We start from the raw sequence: 14,772 nt of genomic DNA, 5'->3' as shown, positions 1-14,772 counted from the left end.
TTTGGGTTCTTTCACATCAGGAGTTGGGGAGTATGCAGAGGCATTTACCTGGTTTTCTAGGAACTTGATTTTTTTTTTTTATTTGATTGATTAGTTATGGCTTGCCAGGGTGTGGTAAATGTTGCAAGAACTCTTGAGAAGAATTATTTTGATATATAGGTGGATCTCTCTGAGTAGAGTCTACAGAGTGAGTTCCAGGACAGCCAGGACTGTTACTCAGAGAAACCCTGTCTCATAAAATAAGAAGTAACAAAGTAGTAATATTTTATTGTTTTATCTAAGCCAATACTAAACATTATTTTTAATTCTTTTTTTCCAGAAGGCTTATCAGGTTGGTCACAGTCTATGATAGGGAACCATCCAATGCATCAACAATTGTCAGACCCAAGCACATTCTCCCAGCATCAGCCAATGGAGAGAGATGATTCTGGAATGGTAGCTCCCTCTAACATTTTTCACCAGCCTATGGTAAGTGGCTTTGTGGGCTTTTCTACAGTGAGTTAACATGCATCATTGTAATTTTGATATATTGCCAACCATTGTAGTCACTGGTTAAGGAATAGTTTATGAGGAAATTACCCTTTTGCTTCTGTGACTGTCAGATCTATTGTTCAGTTTTAAGAGTGGGTACTCTTGTCTTACAGTCCTTCTAAAACACCTGAGAGATATGAGTTCTGCTTTGTTTTCTGGGCCACACATTTGAGAGAGGTCTCTATCCCCTAAAGAACTGACTGTTGGGGCTGGAGAGATGGCTCAGAGGTTAAGAACATTGACTACTCTTCCAGAGGTCCTGAGTTCAATTCCCAGCAACCACATGGTGACTCACAATCATCTATAATAAGATCTGCTGCCTTCTTTTGGTGTGCAGGCAAACATGCAGACAAAACACTGTATATACGTAATAAATTTAAAAAAAAAAAAAGAACTGGCTATTGGATTCATTGTTCTTTTGTGCACTTACAGTTTATTGGCTTCCATATAGCCAAATTATAGCTGTAAATGCTCATACAGAATTATAGTTATCTTTTTTTTTTTTTTTTTTTTTTTTTTTTTTTTTTTTTTTTTTTTAAGATAGGGTCACACCATGTGATCCTGACTGACCTGGAACTCTTTTGTAGACCAGGCTCTCCTCAACTCACAGAGATTCACCTGACTTTGCTTAGGATTAATTTAAAGGCATGCACTAAGCAAATTGAGTATATGAGTATATTATATTTTCATCCAGTGTGGGGAAGTTCCTAATAATTTCAAATTGGATTAGTTTTGGTTTGGTTTTGTTTTATTTTTCTCCTCTCTTACTGAAAAATATTGCAAATGCAGATGAAACACTTGACTTCTCAATACTGTGCCATGATATACTAATAGAATCCTCTGAAGTTATTTGAATAAAGAATTATAAAGAGGTCTCAGCTGGTATTAATGGAGTCATTATCTGTCATTTCATAATTAAGGCTTCTTTCTCTGCTGTTTTAGGGTCTGCCGATTTCCATGTATGGAGGCACCATTATACCTTCTCATCCTCAGCTTGCTGATGTTCCAGGGGGCCCTCTGTTTAATGGACTTCACAACTCAGATCCTGCTTGGAACCCTATGATAAAAGTTATCCAGAATTCAACTGAATGCACTGATGCTCAGCAGGTAAAACAGGCTTAAATCTCTTCTACTTTTCAGATTTGTCATGTGACTCTGAATTTGATGGGAAATGTAAGGTCTGAGTAATGACTATTAATCTGAATTAAGTTTTTCATTATCAAAATGATGATTCTAAACATTCTATTTCTTATATGTGTGTTCTTCCTAGGCAGAAACAGTGCATTGCCATTGAATTTATATATTCATTTCACAAATATGTAAAGATTCCTAATTGGAAATTCCAATTTTTCCTCCCCCTTTTCAGATTTGGCCTGGCACGTGGGCACCTCATATTGGAAACATGCATCTCAAATATGTCAACTAAGTTAGAAGGTCTTTACTCTTTAGCCTTGTTTGGGAAACCTATGACTTTGGAAGGACTCTGGGGTTTTTAATTTTTTTTTTTTTTAATGTGCCTAACTAAAATATTCTGAGGCTTTAGCAATGGAAATTTGATTGCCCATTGTGTAAGAACAAATTGATTTCCTATCCCATCTGAGTATGTTCTCTGGTTAGTTTAGCCATTTTTGACTTGATAAGATGAACCTAGTGCTTATGGCTAAACATACTGAATGCTACTTGTATGCAGAAGAGAATTAGATGATTATATGTTTCAACTTTTTAGGGTGGTAAATACATGTATAATTGTTTACATACTTTAAAAAATATGAGTAAATTTCCTGTCATATAGTGGCTCTACTTAATGTAGCCTGTATTAATGTGAAATATTTACGAGAATATTCAATAAAAAAAAATGAACAGTGTTTAGAAGTGGGGTGTGATCCTTTCAGTGGTCATGAAGATTCCAGCCAATCCACAGTTATATTAAATTATATTGCTAATACTGTATTTATTTGTATCATGCTTTTCACATATAACACTGTAGAGTCTATTCTTAGACAGCCATAAAAAGCACTGTTAAAACTTATTAGCTACTTCTTATTCTCCTGTCTCCTACCTCATTAAATATGAGGGTTTTTAAGCCTTTACAGTTTGTGTTAGCTGACATTAGCAAATAGGCCACTTGGTAGGTTTTGCTCTTTATGGATCATGACTACTAAGGCTTTCCATTGAACAGATTTAGGGATACCCAAATCATCCACTTTGGGTTCCTTTGTGCTTCTTGATTTTTGAATTGGAACATAAGAAGTGGAGGAGTTAATCAGCTATACTGATGAATAACTGAGTAATATTTATAAATCAGTAACTAATGCTGTGTTTAGTCCCATGGACTCAAAAATGAAAAGCCAATATGCTAAACAAATCAATCACAAAAACACTAAACTAAGTTGGCTAAACCATACACTGTGTACAATGGAAATTCTCCTACTAAAACGTATCATCAGTTGTGGGTTTTTTGTTTGCTTGTTTGGTTGGTTTTGGTTTTTTGAGACTGGGTTTCTCTGTAGCTTTGGAGCCTGTCCTGGAACTTGCTCTATAGACTGTGCTGGCCTCGAACTCACAGAGATTCACCTGCTTCTGCCTCCCAAGTGCTGGGATTAAAGATGTGCGCCGCCACCACCTGGCTCAGTTGTATTTTAATGTAGTTCAGTATCCCAGCATTATAAACAGTATTTAAAAGAAAACATTTTGGGGACTGAAAGCAAAAAGAGAATGCACACGCAAACACACACAAGCAACAACCAAGAGCAGAGAATCATGCAAGCATGATTCTTACTCTAAAAGCAATTAAGAATTCTTAATAATCTATGCCTGGGTTCTAAGCCATCACCCGGTCAGAAATATGCTATTAGTTCTATGTAAGATGTAACTTGGTTCTTTGGTCTTCCACATCATTTTACACGTGAGAAAGCTTCCTTAAGCGCATTTCTTATTTTCTATTTTTGATGAATTTGGAAAGTATTACTGGTGGGAAGTTTACTGACTTTATAGTGATCATATAAAATCTTCTCGAGGCCATCTTGCTCTAGGGCAGAACAGTCCTTTAGATTGCCTACATATCTTGTTCTTTCCTCTTATCAATAACAGAAACAATCACTTAAAATTAGTGAAATGAATGAAGCTGCTCTTGATGAAATGGAGAAAGGTAATCTTAAGTAAATTACTCAGTAGAACAAAAAAAAGTGAGTTTTATTCTACATTAATTTTTTGTAAAGTATTTGAATGATCTCGGGATCCTTAAATCTATTTCTAAAGCTTGAATACAACAGAAGAAATTCCGTCTCAGGTCAGAAACTAGAACCAATAAAGAGACAGGAAGGAGAAAATCCCCTAGAGAGTTAGGAAGAAAGAAGAATTGTGCAGTAGGAGCCCTGGGAGATGCTCCTCTCTTCCCTTTTGTCAAATCACCCTCCTTTCTATTTGGATCTTGGTAACCTAATCCCAGCCCTATTTTACTTGCTATAATCTCTTCTTCCTCTTCCTGCCTCTTCCTGACATTACTTTACTGCTATTTTACCAACTTGAACATTGGATAAAACCTAGCTCAGGTAAGAACTTGATTATTTTCAAAACATACAAGGGATGGAGGGAGGCAGTATGGGCACAGTGGAGTGAGTCAAAGGTCTAAGTCCTATTTCCATTTCTGTCATTTACAACTCTGTGACTTTTGGCAAGTCATCTCATTTTTCTGGGCCTCACAATCCCCATCTGAACATGAAATCAATCTTAAATTAACCCAGAGGAGTCTTGTGGTTATAACACAGATTTTCTTCTTTTTCTTGTCAATGAAAATGTATGGATTTGGGAATACTGGAAAAAATGTTTACAGTTCTGAGGTTTGGTTCTGATCACTGGAATCAAAGGCCTTCTATTCTGGAGACCAGTATTGATTTGGAAATTAGTGGAAACAGAAGAAAATGTTACACATTCATAGTGAGCCCTTAAGTTTTAAAGAAACATCCTGCAAAGTAAGACATATGTCAAATCCCATGAGAATAAAAGCTCTTCAAAGAATAAAACTGTATCTTCAAGGTTTCTGGATTCACTTCTTTCAAGTAGTGTTCAGTGTAATAAAATTATTGATGTTTTAGAATCCTTTAAAACTGTCGTGGCTACAGTGTGCTGACTTGCCCTTTTATAGGCCAGTGTGCTTTCTTCAGTCCCTGCTCTCAAGGGGGAAATTCCATCACCTCAGCTAACCAGACCAAAGAAGAGAGTTGGACAGCCAATGGTGATCTCTTCTAACCAGAGGTAAGAAATCTCAAGCCTTATAGTTTCTGTTCCTCCTCCCAACTGGAACACTACTACACAAGAGGTCCGTCATTGGTTTGAGTTGGCTTGTAGAAGCAGGAGAACAAGCATGAGTTCAAGCTAATCAGAGTCCAGCATGGTGTGCACCCCTGGATACCCAGCACTTACAAAGTAGAGGTAGGGGATCAGGATTTTAATGCAAGCCTCAGCTCCATGAAACGCTTATCTCAACACCACTTATACCTCCCCGACAAAAGGCCCAAAGGTTGGACTTCATACCTGATTCTTTCCTAGTGTTGAAGACCTTTGGACCACACTGTAAACTGAGAAGAGACAAACAAACCTGTAGAAAAACAGCTTCAGAACATCTTGTTCTGTGACTAGCAAGAAGTATTTGTACCAAACAATACAGCTGGTCATATCTTCCTAGAGGACCCTGTCCTGGGGTGAGGACTGTGATGATGTTGCATTTTCCATTTACCCACAGTGATCTGGCAACTGACCACAGGCTAGATCTTTCACATTCACTCTCTACTTTAGGAAATGAATGTGGAAATTCAAGTGTGTTAATACCACATCCAATAAAGGTCATAAAGTCCAGCATAGTGGCCTGTGCCTGAAAGTTCCTCCTAAGGTAGAAGTATCACTTGAGCCCAGGAGCTCAATACCAATCTGAACAAAATAAGAAATCCTTCATATCAAAATAATAATAGCAGACATGAACCTGGGCTTCAAGATATAAGAGGGCAAGATCATGACATGTTAGCTGATTTCGAACCTGTCTGTGAGAACTTTTCACTTACATACGTGATCCACCTGCCTCTACCTCCCCAGTCCTGGGAGTAATGGTGTGTGCCACCAAATCCAACTTGTTTTACTTTATTTTGGTGGTACTGCTGGGAATTCAAAGCTGTTTACTTAAGTGGCAGAGACCTGGCATTTGCCTTATAGGTTTAATTGTATCTCTGTTAGTTAATCCTAGGCGTAGTTTTTGTTTTGATATTTTGATTGGTTGTTTTTGTTTCGGAATCAAATAGTAATTAATGTTAAACCTGTGACGTAAACTTTTGATGCTTTATCCAGGTTATGCAGTTGTATGGGTGTGGAGTCTGGCTTTTTTTTTTTTTTTTATAGTTTTCTAGCCCTGCCAGCCCATTGTATGTTATAGGAATAACACTGGCTGCTGTTTTATAGTAGAGATTCAAAGAAGGAAGACATTACTTCACATGCACCTTTCTCGAAAAACTCTAGAATTTGTTTGGGTTTCATTTTCATTTTGACGATGCTGGGGACCAAATCCAGGACCTCAGGCATGCTACACAAGCACTCTACCAGCTGGGCTATATCTTCAGCCTCTATAATTTTTATGTTGCCTCACTATGTAGACCAGGGTGGCCTCAAACTTGAAGATCTGCATGCTTCTGCCTTCCCAGTGCTGGGACTAAAGAATGTGCTACCACATATAGCCTGCCCCTTTAGTTCTACTTGTTTTTTTCTCACTTTGTTTTGGTGAATCACTTTAATTGAATATTAGTATGTAGACCTTCTTGCACTACACCTTCTCAGATTATAGCTTCCCATACTCTTGTATTTCATTTCTGAATAAGTAGGCAGTCCCCCCCGCCCCCGAACCAGTTGTTACAGCTCCTTATAGTGTTCTGTCTTGTTACTCTGCACACAGTATTCATTACTTAATATATAAGCTATGCCCCTGTTTGTTTCCCCTTTTGTAGTTCCAGCTACCCAAGATTCTCAAAGCAGGAGATTGGGAGTTACCCTAGCTTACCTCCATTTTCCTCAGCCTGTCCTTGATCAGATCACTTCACCTTCCACCTTTAAATTTTTATTACAATTATTGGGGAGAGGGGCATACACATGTCAATGTGCCTGTGAAGAGGTTAGAGGACTGCTTGCAGGAATTGGTTCTTTTCTTCCACTTCATGAGGTTGGAGCTTAGATCATCAGGCTTGGCTGTTAGTGCCTTAATCTGATGAGCCATTTCACTGGCCCCTACTTTGTTGTTCTGTATATCTGAATTTCCTCCATTTCTGTCTCCATTGCACTACCCAATGGACTCATTTTCAGAATCACCATCCTCTCTACTACATGCCCCTACTCTTAACCATTAGGCTATTTTCTCACTTTGTTTAAAAGTTGAAATTGTCAAGACAGTTATGCAGTCTGCTTAGGCATGCACCACTTTGTAAGAGACTCCAATACATTTTGGGGAACAATAAAATATATATACACCTGCTACCTGGAATGTGATTTTGAAAACCTGCAGCTTCTGCATTAACAGGAATTGTCCATCATATCAAGCCCAGCCAGGCTTGGTGGTGCATGTCTTTAAGCAACAGTCAGAGGTAAAGGCAGGTAGATCTTTAAATCAAAAGCCAGCCTGATCTATGTACCAACTGCAGGCCAGCTAGATCCTGTCAGGCCAGTGAGAGCCTATCTAAAATCATAATAATAATAATAACAATAATAAACAATACTGTCCACTCTGTCAAACCTATCTTTGTTTCTTTCCAGAGAGCTAACAGGCTAAGCCTTCCTCCCCAAGTCCATAGTTAGCTATGTCCATCAAAGGGCTGACCTCAGCACTCATGATGTCTTGGCTACAGCTTTTCCTGTTCCCATCCCCTAGTTTGCTGAACTTTGAGTAGTCCTGGTGTCACATTCAAAAAGCCTATCTATGGTTTCCCATTATGCTACAAGGCACTACAAAGCTGGGCTGAAGGACCCAAACTCTAGTCACTCAAGATCTGTGGGCATGTTTCCATCAAAAAGCTTGGTTAATAAGTACATTAACTGTCTGAAACTGTTGGAAGAAATGAGTACAACCGTACGTCCTGACATCCAGGAATAATTAGCAAATAAACTCAAGTCAGATCAGATCCTGAGAGCTCCTAGGCAAGTGGGCGGAACCCTCAGGCTGAGTGACTGGCCAATGGCCCACCCAGCGTGTGACGTATCCTAGTGGTGTTGCCTGCTGCCACACGTGGTCAGCTGAGACTGCCTACACTTCAGACCTGCTTTCCCGTGCTTTCAAGGCACCCGCTATGTCTGCCTCTAGAAGTTGCCCTATTCCAGGGTGTCGAGACCGGCTCTCAGATAGCTACAGCACCACGCCAGGGGGCACACTATGTGCCACCACCCCGGGAGGTCAGTGGGCAGGGCAGGGGTTTGTGCTCTGTGGGGCAGTGTGGGGGGTGGAGTTGGGTGGACCTTGGAATTGTTTCTGCAGGGTTCTCCAAGGTATAACATAAGAGGAGACTATTTGAAAATAGTTTACAAAAAAAAATAAATAAAAGGCAGTGCTTTTTAAACTGCTTATAACAGTTCACGTTGTGGTGATTCCCCAGCCATAAAATTATTTTTATTGCTACTTCATAACTGTAATTTTGCTACAGTTATGAATCATAATGTAAACATCTGCAGTTTCTGGTGGTCTTAGGCAACCCCTGTGAGGGGGTTGTGACCAGTAATAGGTTGAGAACCACTGCAATAGAAGGTGGCCACAACAGAAAGCAAGTATTATGTAGTGATTGCAGCCCTGGGTCATGAGCTGCTGCACTGGCAAACAGGTTTCTGCCATGTGGAAACAGAAGGGAGCAGCAAGAATAGGGCAGGGCTCTTCGAGGACACTGTTAGCCATTTTCTCATGGGTGAGGCTAGCCCTAAGGAACTTAGGGGGTGAGGGGGCATGTTTTCCAAGGAATGCAACTCTCCTTTGCAAGAAGTGAAAACCCAAGCCGGGCGGTGATAGCCCAGAGTACCTATGACTAACTAGATGTCCCAACTTGCCTTTATGTTGCTTAGACTGAACCTGGTTGGGCATGTCTTTTGTGGTGTGACCTGCCAGCTGAATCCTGGTTGGGCAGTAACATGTTCAAGATCCTGGTTCTTAACTTCAGCTCTTACTCCTTCACAGGCACCAGGATCATCTACGACCGAAAGTTCCTGCTGGAGTGCAAGAATTCTCCCATTGCCCGGACACCTCCCTACTGCCTCCCTCAGATTCCCGGGGTCACATTTCCCCCAGTCCCACCCTCCAGGCTGGAGCTGCTGAAGGAACAGAAGCAGACAGAGGAAGAGACAACCGGTAAGAAAGTAGGACTAGCAATTAAATGCCTTTGTAAAGTAGAGTTGGGGCTCAATTCCAGGAGGGGTTCCTGTGCTAACTGGGCTTACAAACACTTAAGTGAGTAACTGTTCTCTTGACTTCTCTCCCTAGATGACGAACAATTTGAAATGGACATGTAATGAATGCAGTGCAAGATGACCTGTGTGGAGTTATGGATCTCTCATGCCACTGTTGCCACCACCTCTGCTAGGGTAGTCAAGGGCAGCTGGCCTCATCTAGTCTGGAAGAGAGACTTGTTGGTTCTTGGGCTTCCTTTAGTTCTGAGGCAGCTGGACCAGGGATAGCAGTGGACACTTGCCAAGGCCTCAACTTTCTCTGGTCTATACATATTCCTCCCAAACCCTGGCCCTCAGAGCTGGCACTGGGGAACAGAATATGTCACCTTCTGGCTGCTTAGTAAACATTCAACGAAATGCCTTGGCTCCAGTGTTCTCCTCAGTGCTGAACTTTCAGCTATACAGCTGAGAGACCCAGCAGGCCCAAGTCTGTTCCCAGCTCCCAATGGCCCCCTTCCTGCAGCAATTAGGGCTTGAGGCAGGCTGTGAGAGAAAACTGCTAGAGTTGCTAGGTCATAAAGCACAACAACCGAGCCTTTCCAGGAAGTGAGGGCCCCCAACCCCCATCCATTTGTAATGTTCTCTCCTAGAAGAGATGCTATTTCAGCTAACACCCACCTCAGTTTCTCCCCTACCTTTTCTTCTGCTTCCTATCTCTTAAGTACCAATCAGTTCAATTCTGGAAACCTTGCATCTTTCTTCTCAGCATAACCACCAGTACATTTCTGGTCCCAGCTATTTCTTTTTTGAAAAAAGTGTTAGAAAAGATTGGGAGAAAGGTGCTGGAGAAATAGCTCAGCAGTTAAGAGCACTGGTTGCTCTTGAGTTCAAGTCCCAACAACCAAAAATATCTCACAACTTTCTATAATGGGATTTGATGCCCTCTTCTGTGTGTGAAGGCATATATGTGGACAGAGCACTCATATACATAAATAAATCTAAAAGACTAGCCTGGTAATGGTGGCACACACCTTTAATCCCAGCATTTTAGAGGCAGACAGAACTCTGAGTTCAAGGCCAGCCTGGTTTACAGAACAAGTTTCAGGTTATCTGGGGCTATACAGAGAAACCCTGTCTCAACAAAAACAAAAAGGACTAGGGCTTACACTGAAACAAAAATGAGGCAACACCTTGTTTGGTAAACCAAGATAATCTTGACCTCAGATATCAGTAATCTAATCTTTGTTGTTGAAACAGAATCTCAACACAGCTTAAAGTGGCTTCAAATTCATATAGTGCAGGGTAACCTTGAACTCCTTCCTGCCTCTAGTCTCAAATATTAGGACCATAAGTGTGTGCTACTACACCCCAAAGAAATGCAGGCATCTGGTCTTTTTCTCCTTCAGTTTAAACAGCAGAAACAACCCCAATCACTGATTGTAGAAACAATACACCAAGAATACGGCAAAGGGCCTGGTCTCTTCTGACCAGAAAGTTTCTAGCTATTTGAGTCTATTCTTAGGCTCAAATAGCCAACAACACTGTACTATGTTACAAAAAAATGTGCTTTTCAGTCTAATTTTGAGAAAAGCAGGTAGCAATATGGCTGTACCCATCAAGGCCCTTCTTGATGAATGGAACAAGGAATAGTATTCATGGAGCAGGGAAATTGACACCAGAAAGAACCAATCTGGCATCAGAATGGCTCACCTTTCCTACCCACTTCCCACCATTGAGATTTTTATTGAAATATACATATTATGAGTAACAAGTTATCTTGCAAGTGGCCCAGGTAGGATCTTTGGTCAGGCCCAACACGATTGTCTCCCTGGTGGTAATGGGACCCAAGTGAGAAGAGGCCTTCCACACGAGGCATAGATCATTTGAGTGAGTCTGGGGAGGCCCCAGGATTATGAAGACTGTTGGAAGCCTGGTACTGTCTGGTTCTCAGGTGCCATTGTAGATGTCTCTTCTTTGGCCTCTGAAGACAGACTCCTCTTTTCTGCAATTAACCTTTTAACTCCCACCATCCACTGACTGACCTCAGTCACATGGTCAACCATGAGTGAGCGGTGAATATCATCTGCTGCATCCCACTGGTGGTGTAAAAGTTCTGAGGAGAGACAGGGCTTGAGCAAGTAATATTGGCACTTGGAAGTAATATTCATGTCTTCCATTCCTTCCCTCCCAATAAGTAAAAACCTCTTCACCTGTCAGTTCAGCCATCAATGGGAGGATAAAGGACCCCACCCGTACCTTGCACTAGTAGTACCATCCTCTTCTTTACAGGTATTGACAACTTCCCTCCAGCCCACTGTTCCTGAAGCAGTGCCAAGCGTCGGCTGATATCGTCATGCACCTGTTTCTGAGACAGAAACCGATCCAACTCAGTGCTGCCATTATGTACATTCTCTGGCTCAGGCGTTTGACTCTTGGTCATTTTAGAGTTCATATTCCTTTACCCAAAGGATAGAAGTCCCCCACTAAAAATAAAATGAAACCTATGGATCTCCAAAGACAAAAGACAGACATGACAAGAATTTTAACTTTTCAGTGCCTCCTCAGCCCCTTAGAGACTCATCTTAATGTTACTGTTCAAATAAGGAAAACATGGCCAAAGGTGGTACTACCACGCTGCATCCCCTTTCTTCAATCCTTTATCTCTAGAGGACTGAAGAAACCTTCATACAAAGCTTCTCTTTCTCTCCCAGACAGCACAAAAACAACCGAGTAAATTCTGAATGGCCTCAAGTTACAAAAATAAATAGGCTTATAATTCACTAATAGGAGTTAAATTAAATACAACTCATTCCCATAAAGCCTCTATTGCTAGATGGTCCTTCAAAAGTCCTGAGAATCCCTCTGACATCGGTGTCCATTTCCCTGGAAAATTTCGAGAAATTCCTTAAGGTCCCATCAGAAGTGCTGTTTTTAAGAACCATACTTCATTGAATAGAAGTCCTTTCCACTCCTGGAAGTACCAGGGCCTACCTTTGTGTGGCCACGGCAGTCCTCCAACGCCTGTTCCAGAGGTCTCAGTACATCTTCCATCGGAGCCTCAGACTCAGTGACTGGGGAAGTTGGGGGCTCCACACCAGTAGCAGGACAAGTCCCCATAGGTGGAGGCCTGGAAGCCTTACTTGAAGGAGGTGGATGACCCACTGGAGGTGGTCCAGAAGTTTCTGAAGTTGGGGCTGAAATGTTCAAACTGGATCAAGCAACAAGGCTTAGTACCCTCCGATGATCATTTTATTCCCATCTTCCCATTTCTCTTTGTTCACAATGTTTAATCAACTATGAAATCTGAACACAGTTCTTCATCTCTTACCTCCTACTGCCCAATTGATTAAACCAAAGCATGTTGGGAACCAAACTCAAATCCTCTAGAACAGCAAGTACTCTTAACCACTGAGACATTTCTCCAGTCCCCCATATAATCGAACACTTTTCACTGACAGATTTTTAAAGGGTAAAGGAAACTGCATTTCTCCACTCTTCAAAAATAAACATTTTTGAAGGGGAAAGGGAAGGAAGGGAGGAGAGTAGAGAAAAAATGTATAGCTCAATAAAAAAAAAATTTAAAACATTTTCGCCGGGTAGTGGTGGCACAAACTTTAATTCCAGCATTCAGAATGCAGAGGAAGGCAGATCTCTGAGTTTGAAGCTAGTTTGGTTTACAGAGACAGTTCCAGGACTGGCTCCATAGATACTGGGAAACCCTGTCTCAAGAAACCAAAAAATAAACATTTTCACATCTCTAAACTTCATTTTCTGTAAACACTTCCTTTTTCTATTTCTGGCCATGCCTTATTTCACTGATAAAGCCATCAAGTGGGATTTTTTTGCTGTTTGAGACAGGGTTACACTCTAGCACAGGCGGGCATCAAACTTGTGGCACTCCTCTTGCCTCGGCTTTCTGAATACTGAGACCATAGACATACACCACCATGCCCAGCTCAGGAACTCTCCACTGGTCCTTTTAATCCACCCGTTGGGGCCACCTTCCTTCCTCAGAAAGTGCTTGCTCCTGTTGGAGTAAGTGGAGGGCATTGTCTCCACTCGTACTTTGTAGTCCAGCCCTTCTTTAGGCTTCCCTCCTATGACTATTTCTTTTCTTCATTATGATCACTTCTTGGCCTTTACTCTGTCACCCCATGAACGTACAAATGGACTTTACTGTTTGCTCTCAAAACCCCTTAAATTTCTTTTTTTTTTTTTTTTTGGACAAGGTCTGAAAATCCACACCCTCTCCTTTGGGGATGATGTTCAAGCCCATTACATCAAATCAAATATAGCATCCCACCACCTGCAAACCTATCTTGCAACACTCCATTAAAAAAAAAAAATCTTTTTTGAAGCACTCTACTTCAGTTTCTGAACCAGGCAAAGTTGTTCTCCTCTCAGAGAGTTTGCACTTACCTGTTTATTGTGCTTGAAATACTTTTGTACCTTTTAGTCACATTTCCGTGTTTACTTAAATAGCCCCCAGGACACCTTAGTTACCTGAAAACGTGCTTCTCTGCAGAGTCCCCACCAAGACCTTTTAGCTTGTTTACTATGTTTTAGTTTGCACTCAAACTGTTCCTGGCTCTAGCTTGACAAGTACTCAGTAAATACTAATTAAACAAATGAGAAAGTAACACAAAGTCTGAGATGCTTATAACACAAAGATCATAGTAGGATCGTGGGAAGAGATCTAGGCAAGGAATATCTGAAAACAGTCTGAGTGAGTGTAGTCCTTTTGTCCAACATACCATTTACTGACCGGGGCAGCAGAAAGAAGAGGCTCGAAAAGCGCCTGCGCTGAGCCTCTTACTGGCTCCCAAGTCCACTCTAATCGAGTCCTTGGGAGAGGAAAACAGGCCGATGGTACAGGTTTATCACGGACACCATCTTTCCGTACAGGATTCCGCCCACGGCCCTTACACACCTCTAGGGGATCCATCCTGCGGGGCCGCGACCCTCTTAGTAAGGGGCGTGCGTTTGGGTCCACCAGTCTGAGTCTGCAGCCCATAAGAGAACTGCGGAGGGTCGTTCCAGCCGCGTTCCTTGTTGCCTGCGAAGGCAAGGAAGTGTGTGAAAGGTGACCGGGCACCCAACGGAGGTTACTCTGGGGTCAGGGGGAGTCAGAGTTCGGGCCGAGTACCCACAGCCAGCCCACCCGGCTTGCTCACCCGGCTTCACGTAAAGCTCCGCCATCGCTACTTCCGCGCCGCCAGTGCCAGCGGGGCAGCGCGTCATTTCCGGGGCGGTAGCTTACTCACTCAGTCCAGCTAGTTGCCTGGTGGTTTATGAGGGGCTGCCTAGAGAGCAGGCACCAATTCCTTAAAAAGACAACTGGCTGAGCCGGGCGGTGGTGATGCACGCCTTTAATTCCAGCACTCAGGAGGCAGAGGCAGGCTAGCCTGGTCTACAAGAGCTAGTTCCCTACAAGAGCTAGTTCCAGGACAGGCTCCAAAGCTACAGAGAAACGCTGTCTCGAAATGCAAACAAAAAAAGATGATCTGGATGGAGACTTTGTCAAGGGGCACCAAACAGGTAGGTTTTTCTAATGTCTCCTAGTTTGCTCTCAGGAGCAAATTCACCAGAAGTACCTGCTGGATCTAATCACATCAACCTCTGGAAGCTCGCTTATCAGTAGACTGCCTGCACAATTTTTATTTTCTCTAGGCTCACTAAGAACTTCTTCAGTACACAAATATGTCGACTCTTCAAAATTCTTATGAAATGCCTTGGGACAAGTCTCAGCTGAGCTCCCACAATCCTCTGGTAGTTCCTGGTATCTTCTGCTTACCTACTTGGATGTTTCAACCTCAGAAAGTCTCAGAAGAAATCCTAATAGGC

At 42.0% G+C, this 14,772-nt stretch overlaps 2 protein-coding genes across 10 annotated transcripts in view; one reads left to right on the top strand and one right to left on the bottom strand.

Annotated features, from left to right (window-relative positions):
- The window catches only part of Ankhd1 (ankyrin repeat and KH domain containing 1), a 118,482-nt gene extending 108,556 nt beyond the window's left edge, over nt 1–9,926 (top strand). For 3 of the 8 annotated variants that reach the window (XM_057788253.1, XM_057788252.1, XM_057788245.1), the window contains 5 exons: nt 320–468; nt 1,474–1,638; nt 4,676–4,785; nt 8,720–8,890; nt 9,023–9,924. In XM_057788253.1, coding sequence (XP_057644236.1) covers nt 320–468; nt 1,474–1,638; nt 4,676–4,785; nt 8,720–8,890; nt 9,023–9,026 — 599 coding nt within the window. In that variant the 3' untranslated portion in view covers nt 9,027–9,924. Of the gene's footprint in view, nt 1–319; nt 469–1,473; nt 1,639–1,897; nt 4,048–4,675; nt 4,786–8,719; nt 8,891–9,022 lie in introns of those variants that run through there. The other 5 variants (XM_057788248.1, XM_057788249.1, XM_057788251.1 and 2 more) reach the window with 3 other exon arrangements.
- A 17-nt stretch (nt 9,927–9,943) lies between these two features.
- Sra1 (steroid receptor RNA activator 1) lies at nt 9,944–14,241 on the bottom strand. Of its 2 annotated transcripts, none has more exons than XM_057788256.1 (5): nt 14,103–14,241; nt 13,859–13,984; nt 11,920–12,122; nt 11,185–11,293; nt 9,944–11,041 (listed from the first exon to the last, which is right to left on the bottom strand). In XM_057788256.1, the coding sequence occupies exons 1-5, from the start codon at nt 14,167–14,169 to the stop codon at nt 10,839–10,841; spliced, it is 708 nt and encodes a 235-aa protein (XP_057644239.1). In that variant the 5' UTR covers nt 14,170–14,241; the 3' UTR covers nt 9,944–10,838. The 2 variants fall into 2 exon arrangements, with proteins under 2 accessions (XP_057644239.1, XP_057644240.1); XM_057788257.1 differs by having other exon boundaries at nt 11,288–11,293.
- Nucleotides 14,242–14,772: the final 531 nt, after the last annotated feature.

Source organism: Chionomys nivalis, chromosome 14, assembly GCF_950005125.1.
Source record: "Chionomys nivalis chromosome 14, mChiNiv1.1, whole genome shotgun sequence".
NCBI classification, from domain to species: domain Eukaryota; kingdom Metazoa; phylum Chordata; class Mammalia; order Rodentia; family Cricetidae; genus Chionomys; species Chionomys nivalis.
Note: the sequence above shows the minus strand (reverse complement) of the source record. Positions and strands in the feature narration are given on the sequence as shown.

Coding starts and splice junctions, on each gene's coding strand:
- Sra1 (XM_057788256.1), bottom strand. CDS start 14,169: ATGACGCGCTGCCCCGCTGGCACTGGCGGCGCGGAAGTAGCGATGGCG. Junction 13,985..14,102: donor GGAGCTTTACGTGAAGCCGG/GTGAGCAAGCCG, acceptor TTGCCTTCGCAG/GCAACAAGGAACGCGGCTGG. Junction 11,294..11,919: donor ACTGCCGTGGCCACACAAAG/GTAGGCCCTGGT, acceptor TTTCTGTCTCAG/AAACAGGTGCATGACGATAT.